General features: G+C 54.9%; 1 protein-coding gene across 1 annotated transcript; it reads right to left on the bottom strand.

Annotated features, from left to right (window-relative positions):
- Nucleotides 1–2,782: 2,782 nt before the first annotated feature.
- On the bottom strand, nucleotides 2,783–4,411 carry LOC130041177 (T-cell leukemia/lymphoma protein 1A-like). Its single transcript, XM_056133220.1, has 3 exons — nucleotides 4,310–4,411; nucleotides 3,156–3,326; nucleotides 2,783–2,875 (listed from the first exon to the last, which is right to left on the bottom strand). Exons 1-3 carry the CDS (start codon nucleotides 4,409–4,411, stop codon nucleotides 2,783–2,785), a joined length of 366 nt encoding a protein of 121 aa, XP_055989195.1.
- Nucleotides 4,412–8,744: the final 4,333 nt, after the last annotated feature.

Genomic DNA, 8,744 nt, shown 5'->3' with positions numbered 1-8,744 from the left:
GTCCCTCAAGAACCACTGGGCATGCCCCACCCCAACAGGCCTTTCAGACCAACGCAAAGCTTTAAAGTATTAGCCAAGATATCCATCAACACATTTTAAATCATGACCAAGTGGGTCTTATTCCAGGAATTCAAGAAGGAGTCAGAATTCTAATAATGATGAATTTTATTAGTTTGTGAAAAGTATCCTACAGATATCTCAGATATCAAAAAAGCATGTAACAAAATTCAATACACATCAAGTTAAAAATACAAATGTTAGGATTTGGAAGAGACTTCTTTGATGTGAGAAAATTCACAGACAAACATCTAAGCCCTAGGGCTGGAGTTTACTTACTGGGACACAATTAAGTGTTCCCAATAAAGATCAGGAAGGAAAGAAAGCAGTTCCCTCCGCTTCCTGACCTGAGTACTGGACAAGAGGCAAGAACAGAAGCAGGAACAAGAGAGAGCTTGGATTTCTTTTGGCAGCTGCTACCATTGTACTTTTGGGATGCCCCAAGAATCAAATATGTTACACAGTCAAATTCACCATAAATACTTTTGCACACATGGTCGCAAACAAAGTCCATGTAGAGCAAACAAGAGATCATTTCATTGGCACCCAGAGGTGATTTGGTACAAAGAAAGGGAAAACGCAGGTCGAGCAAAAAGAGAAAGCAGGAACATGCCCAAGAGGTTCATTGAGAAACAAGAAGAATGTGTGGAACCTGCATGGTTAGAATGTTCTGGAAAGCCACTCACAGCTGCACCGTCCAGTTGGAGTACTGGTGCCCAAAGGATGATGCCAGAACCCATCAAGCCTGCGGTGTGGCTGCCATTTACAGGTGAGCTGGGCCTGGGCTCTGTCCAGTGCGTGTCTGCAGCACCCAGCCCTTTCCATTGTGGTGGGCACAGGCTTCGTCAGAGTTGGCATCACAACTGTGGCAGCTGAACCACAAGACTGACCTGCACAGGCTGGGGGCTGCCATTCACTGATGCAGTTTCCTGGAAGCCCTCGAGACCCCAGCCACGTGCAGGGGCCGACGGATCCAGCGGCGGGTGAGGGCTCTCCTCGGCCTGCAATGTGCCGCCTTCACACATCTCAGGGTGTGCAGAGAGAGTCCCTCTTCCACTTGCTCTGCAGGTCCTGATTCCAGGGGAGATGCTCAGGGTCACACCTGACCGGTGGCCTCACCCTGAGTCTATACAACAGATGGGATGCACCGGCCTGTGAATCTCAGGGAGACACGCCAGTGCGTGGATAGGTACAGGGCAGCCCCTTGTAGGTGTTCTTCTCTTCTTCCAAAGAGGCCACTGCTGCCCTCTCCCACCTTCCCCAACAATGAGGGCTCTGTCCAGTGCGAGCTCCCACTGACAAACTCTCACTGCATGTGCAGGGCAGGAACTTGGGTTCAAGGATCAAAACCGGGACGGGATCGGGGCGGCATCTAATATGATCCTCTTCCAAGATTCCTGGCAGCCTGACGCCAGCAGCACTGCTCACTGCTCTGTCCCGAGGAAGCAAAGTGACAGCCCAGATGGACTGTCCTGGAAGCATTCCTAGGTGCTGTTTGAGGTCCTGCAGCCAGCCCAGAAGCAGAGGGGTGGCTGGTCTTGAGAAGGAAGCAGGACGGGCAGGAATGTGGGCGGTGGGTGGGGGTGATGCTGGGGAGGGGACTCTGGTGGGGATCACGCAGGGAGGGGGCCTTTTACTGGGGTTGGAATTCCCCATAGCAGGACATCGCAGGGAAGGCCAGTGAGGGAGGAAAAGAAGGTGGATGGGCTGAGGGACAAGGGACAATGGGAAACTTGTCAGATGGGAGGGTGAGGAGGGAGGGGTGAGGAAGGAAGGGTGATGACAGACAGAAGGGTAAGAATTGGAGAGGTGAGAAGGATGAAGATGAAGAGTGAGGATGGAAGGGTGGGTGAGGAAGGAGGGATGAGAATGGAAGGTAAGGAACGAAGAGGAAGGAGGGGTGAGGGTGAGGATAGAAGGGTGAGGTAAATAGAAAAAAGGGTGACAATGGAAGGGTGAGGTTGGAGGGGTGAGGGGTGAGGAAGAAGGTGGCGAGGAAGAAGGGTGATATGAAGAAAGGGCGAGGAAGGAAAGGGGAAGGTGAGGAAGGAGGGGTGAGGAAGGAAGGGTGAAGGAGGGGTGAGGGAGGGGAAGGAAGGGAAAGGAGGGGCAAGGGAGGAGGGGTGAGGAGGGAGAATGAGGAGGAAAAGAGGAAGAAGGGTAAGGAGGATGAAGGAGGAGGAGGAAGGGAGAGGAAGGAGGTGTGAAGAAGGCAGGGGTGAGGAAGGAGGGGGAGGACAGTGTAAGGCCACGGACTCCACTAACCCAGGGTGGGCCCAATAAGCGTCAGAGCAGAGATTCTGAGCACCTGGACTATAAGGGAAAAACAAGAACCCAGCCAGCCTTATCTCCAAAGGAGCAGCTGAGCTGATATTCTGGAATGTTCTTCCCCTTCAACTCTTCCTCCCTGGGAATTTCCTGGTGTGGCTTCTCTCTTAACAGGATCCATCTGGGAGAAGCCCAGTCAGCAAGTCAGGTGAACTGTGTCCCACTTAATCAACATCACAGAGTTCACTACCACCTACAAACACCTGGGAGTGGGGGGAGGTTTGCCTATAAAAGGGGGTGACTCCAACCTCTGTGGCTGGCACCCCGGGGCCTCTGTGGGACCCTGAGCGGGGGGGAAATGTGTGAGGGTAGTGCTCCCCAGTGCGAGTCTCCATCCTGGGGGCTCTAATTCAAGGGGAGCCCGGGGAAGGGCGCCCCTCCTCCCACGTCGCTGGTCTCAGAGTCTGGGGCCCGCTTCTGCGGCTTCCTCATTGGCCTCGCGGTCTGATTCAGGCATCAGGTCCAGCAGCATGTCCTCCGAGCTGGTAAACTGTGGGTGGGGGGGATGGAGGATTTGCAGCCGGAACCCCACCGCTCCCAGCACCTGGGGTGGGGCGTTCTGGAACCCTAGGGGTGCCCTGCCCACTCCCCCGTCCACTTCTCCCCCTTGCCCCACCAGAGCGACCTTTCTGGGCGGAGCCCGCCCCCTGCCCCAGGTAACCCATCTGTCACTTTGCACCTCACTTTGCATTCTGCCCCCTGGGTGCCGCGGGGGAGGGCCCCGACCGCAGCGGCCGGAAGCGGGGTCCCCCCCAGATGCGCGCACTTGCCTTCACGTGGTAGACGATGCTCCAGAAGCTGGAGTCGGAGCCCTTGTACCGGTTTCCGGGGTACAGCTGCCAGAGCAAGGGCAGCCGGTGGGACCCGAGCTGGCTGGGGCGCATGGCGTGGCTCAGGGGCACGTCTTGCTGGCGCATGAGCACTCGGAAGCCTCTCTCCACCTGGGGAGAAGACCAGGAACCCCTGGGCTGTGAGCTCCCCCGGGATCCGAGGCGCAAACCCACCCAGGTGCCCTGCGATGCCAGGAGGGGGCAGGCTTTTCCGGGTCTGGCTGGGCCTGGGAGACACCCCTACAGGAAAATGGGGGTTCCCTTTTTTCTTGGGAAGAGTGGTGGTCTTCCAGATGATGCTCAGGAACCTCCAGGGCCACACCAAGCAATGTTCCGGGGGTCACAAGGTGCCAGGGATTGACCCAGGGTCAGCCGCAGCTGCATGCAAGGCAAGGGCCTTTTGGGGGCGGGGGGGGGGGGATAGGGTGGTGGTCAGACTTATGCCTGGGAGGGCTCAGAGGACCCTATGTGATGCTGGGGACCAATCCCAGGTTAGCTCCCTGCAATGCAAGAACCCTACCACTGTTCTATCTCTCCGGCCACCAAGGGTCCAACTGGTCGTGCCAAAATTTCCAATTGCTTGGGCCTTGAACCTCCTTTTGGTAGGGGATTTCGGGGACCATATGCAATGGGCATAGTTGAACCCGGTGACCCGTGCAAGGCAAACGCTGGTCCTATCCTATCTCTCCGACCCCCCGACGGTTCTGTTCAAAATCCTGATCGATCTAAAGCTAAGGAAACTGGTGTGTGAATCGCTGGCTTTAAGCCCTGTATGATTCTCATTGTATGGGCAGGACCGCAGCCCAGGAAATCTGTTCCATCGAGGCTGGGCGCCACCCGTGAGCCAACACTCCTTGTTCTAAACACCCTCCTCGGACTTGGTCTTCACGGTCTGCCTTCAAGTGCTTCCATCTGTGGACAGCTCCGGTCCTGGGCAGATGCTGCCCTCGGCCTCTCCCAGCGACCGCCCTGGCAACTCTGCAGCTGCCCCCTGAAGGACCTTGCCCGGCCTGAAGCCCACCTGACGCTAGAGGTTGGCTGGGGTGGGTGATGCCCACTGCCCACCGACCCGGCCCCCTCCAAAGCGGCTGTACCTTGATGACTGTGGGCAGCCAGGTGCGCTGTCTCTCGTCCAGATACACAGCCCTATCCCAGATCCACAGGTGGTCAGGGTGCACGGTCGTGGGCTCGCCCATGTCGCCTGCGGTGTCCCAGGGTAAAGGCAGGACGTCTGGGGAGCCACCGGTCGATGGTGGGATGCGGGGCGGCCGTGCTTTATAAGGGGGAGGACGCGCAGGCGCCCCCCAGAGGCGGGGTGGGAGGAAGGCAGCTGGGGGGGCGGGGCGGGCTTGGCGGAAGAGGCGCAGCGGCAAGCGGGTGGGCGTGGCGCGGGCTGGAAGGGGCGTGACGCCAGGTAGTGGGCGTGGCACGGGCCAAGAAGGGCGTGGCTTAAAGCAGGTGGGCGGAGCGCTGGCTGGGGGGCGGGCACGGGCTGGGAGGGGCGTGGCGCCAAGTAGTGGGCGAGGCGCGGGCCGGGAGGGGGCGTGTCTTCAAGCAGGTGGGCGGGGCGCTGGCTGGGAGGGGCGGGCGCGGTCTGGGAGGGGCGGGGCGCGGGCTGGAAGGGGCGTGACTCCAAGCAGGGGGGCGGGGCGCGGGCCGGGAGGGGCGGGGTGCACTGCTGCCCGGGACACAGCCCTGTTTCGCACCCACACCTTGGCAGCAATCAGGGGTGCAGACCAGTCTTGCAGATTCAGATCTTCTTCGAGACCCCCCCCCCCCACCCAGCTTACAGCTGAAGGAGACAGCTGGGAGGTCGGTGAGTCTGGGTCTGGGCCCGTGACCCTTCTGCTGAGCCGGCAGCTGCTCGTTGCTGGCCAAGATGCCCTCCTAGGCTCTGAACCCCTGCGGCTCCACACCCAGAATCAGCTGAACCCCGAGTGGGTCCGGGCCGGGATGCCTCGGTTTCAGCCTGTTAGTTTGGGTCAGAACCAGATTTCCTTGGCATAGGGCAACTCTTCAAGCTGTCCCCTTACCCCTCCCCCCCAAAAAAAAACATGCATTGTCCAGGGCTTTGATGATGCTGTGGTCTTCTAATAGCTGTTGGGAAATACGGTGGTGAAGAAACTTGACTCTGAAGTCATTAATGAAACATCATTCAGAACCAACACTCAAAACCTCTTCCTACCACACTATTCCGGAATCTGCCGTCTTCCAGACTGGGTACACAATTTAATATTTTTTCCCTTTACTTCGTGGGGGTCCTCTCTGTTCTTTCTTCCCTCTGTCCCTCTCTTTTTGTTTCCTTCCTCCCCCTCCCTTCTTCTCTTCTCTCCCTCTCTTTCCCTCGTAACCATCATAACCTTTCCTTGAACCTAAGAGGGACAGATTTGCAAAGCCTCGGGATTATAGGATCAAACTGTCTCGCTGTAAATTACAGCAAAAGGAGGAAAACAGTTTCACTTCAGTTTGCACCAGCGCGTGCCCATTAAGGCAATTAAGAAAATTGAAGACAATGAGAAGCATGTAAAATGCTCTCTGGTCTCATTGCTCAAGCATCACCCCTGCTAACAAGTCATCGCCCTTCCGACCCTCTGCTGCTGTCCTGACTAGGCATTCAGAAAATCACTCGCTTTCCTTTGAAATGTCACCCCAATTCAGAGGTGCCCCGGACCTGGTTGTGGGCCAGCATGGTAGGTGTCTGCTCCTCTGCCCTTCCTTTCTCCGCAGGGAGCAAGCTTTGGTGGTTTGCACAGTTACAGCACCCAAGGCAAAGGCCAAGTGGAGGGAGGAAGAGGGGCCTAGCACCCCTGTTTCCCAGTATAGTCCCGTATGCTCTCAGTGTTTAGTATCCGGGCTGCAGCTTTCCAGTTTTCCATATGATTTCTCTGCATGCAATTCTTTTTTTTTTTTGGGTCACACCCAGCGATGCACAGGGGTTACTCCTGGCTCTGCACTCAGGAATTACTCGTGGCAGTGCTTGGGGGAAGCATATCCCATGTTGGGAATTGAACCCGGGTCGGCTGTGTGCAAGGCAAATGCCCTACCCACTGTACTATCGCTCCGCTCCACTCTGCATGCGATTCTCGGTTCCAAACCTGGATAACACTGAAAGGAGGGTAAGGTCAGGGGGATGTGCTTTATTGGGGGAGTTTCAGTTCCAACCATGCACTTAGGGGCCCAGAGATAGCAAAGTGGGTACGGCTCTTGCCTTGTAGGGGGACTAACCAGGGTTCTATCCCCAGCACTGTCTGTCGTCCCCTGAGCCCCACCAGGAGTAATTCCTGAGCCCAGTTAGGTGTGGCCCAACAATAACAAAAGTGACATCCAGTGTAAAGGGTGCCATTGAGGCAGCCTTGTATGGTAAGGACAGGGGCTACCTGGCCACTGGCCTAAGTTCATTGATGGTCTTTTTTTTTTTTTTTAACCAGTGGAAAAAGCTTTCAGGGCTGGAGCGATAGCACAGCGGGTAGGGCGTTCGCCTTACAAGCGGCCAACATGGCCGACCTGAGTTCGATTCCTCCGCCCCTCTTGGAGAGCCCGGCAAGCTACCGAGAGTATTCGATATGCCAGACACAGTAACAACAAAGTCTCCAATGGAGACGTTACTGGGCCCGCTCGAGCAAATCGACGATCAACGGGAGGGCCTTTACCTTTACCTTTACCTTTTTATTTTATTTAAAAAATTTTTTATTAGTGAAACACCATGAGGTACAGTTGTAGATTTATGAATTTTTGTGCTTGGGTTTCAATTGTACAATGACCAAACACCCATCCCTCCACCAGTGCCCATTTTCCACCACCATGGATCCTAGTATCCCTCCCACCCCCCATCCCCCCGTCCCACCCTGCCTCTGTGGCAGGGTATTCCCTTTTGTTCTCTCTCTCCTTTTGGGTGTTGTGGTTTTAACACCCAAAGAGTGGCCAAGATTAGTACTAGGAGTTTAGCTCCATGGCTTGGAGGCCAGCCACACACTCTAGGGGAAAAGGGAGGTCAGAGAAAGGAGCACCAAATAAAGCGTGTTGGGAGGATCCTCCCAGGATGGGAGAAACATGCTGAAAGTAGACTATAGACCAAACATGATTGCCACTCAATGCCTCTTTTTTTTTTTTTTTGAGTAAAACAGATTTTACCTGGAGGTTTTTGGAAAGGGGAAGGAGGAAGAGAAAGTGAGAAAGACTAATGCACTCAAGAGAGAACCTAGGCTTCTCTAAAGGTGAAGAGAGCCCCTACACACACCCTGGCATTAGGTAGGCAAGTACGCATCTTAAGAGGGAAGACTCGGGTAACACGTGCTGTGCCACGAGGGTACAAGCTGCACCTGCGCTCGTTGATGGTCTCGAGACCTCGCATGCCACCAGGTGTGCCAAATTTACTCACTCTCTGCCTGTTCATAGGCCACAAAGGAAGAGATGATAGGGCAAGACTCAGCCTCGGTGTTGTCTGTGCTCCCAAATGTTCCAGAAGTCTCTTTGTCCTGATAGCAGTGCACGTGTTTTCTGGACAGCACTTGGGTGCCAGGGGGCAGGGTACGCTAAACTTCAGAGAGGATGATCAGGAAGGAGGGTTGATGGGTGCCTCGACCCCCCAATTCCTCCAGATTTCCCCATGATGTAGTTGATGTTTCTGTGTCATGGTGTTCTGGGTGATATTTTCTTCTGTGGAAATCATGTCTTGGAGTCCCAGAGATGGGGCAATGGGGGAGGCTCTTGCCTTGCATGTAGCTGATCAGGGTTTGATCTCTGACACCACATAGGGTCCCCTGAAGCAGGAATGACCCCTGAAACAGAGCCAGGAGTAAGCACTAAGCATTGTCGGTGTAGCCACTGTCACTCACTGTCACTGTCCTCCCGTTGTTCATCGATTTGCTCGAGAAGACCTGGTAATGTCTCCATTGTGACAATTGTTACTATTTTTGGCATATCGAATATGTCACGGGGAGCTTGCCAGGCTTTGCCGTGTGGGCGAGATACTCTCGTTAGGTTGCCGGGCTCTCCTAGAGAGAGGGGCAGAGGAATCGAACCTGGGTTGGCCTGGTTGGCCTTGTGCAAGGCAAATGCTTTACCCGCTGTGCTATCGCCTCAGCCCTCGGTGTAACCAGAAACAAAAAAAGAGAAAAGAAAAAAAATGAAGGAAAAAGGAAAGAAGAGGGGCCGGAGTGAGAGTACAATGGGTAAGGTACTTGCCTTGCATGCAACCAACCCAGGTTCAATCCCCACCATCCCATATGGTCCCCAAGCACCACCAGTATACATTCCTGAGCACAGAGCCAGTAAGACTGACCTCTGCCAGGTGTGGCCCCCAAACCAAAAAAAAAAAAAAAAAGAGCCCTAGAAGAGATACCATTTTCTCTAGTGATTAGTGGGGATACAAGTTAAAGATAAGAAAATCTTCTTCCTTGAATAATATCACTAAGAGTTTCTCCCTCCCCTGGCCACAATGAATAGGTCACCCCCCCCCCCCCCAACCTGCCTCCTACAGACACACCATAATCCTTCTCTTAAAGGCACAGCTGTCACCCCTGTGGGGCG

Source organism: Sorex fumeus, unplaced genomic scaffold (assembly GCF_029834395.1).
Source record: "Sorex fumeus unplaced genomic scaffold, SorFum_2.1 ptg000098l, whole genome shotgun sequence".
NCBI classification, from domain to species: domain Eukaryota; kingdom Metazoa; phylum Chordata; class Mammalia; order Eulipotyphla; family Soricidae; genus Sorex; species Sorex fumeus.
The sequence above is the reverse complement of the archived record's forward strand: the minus strand, read 5'-3'. Positions and strand labels throughout refer to the sequence as shown.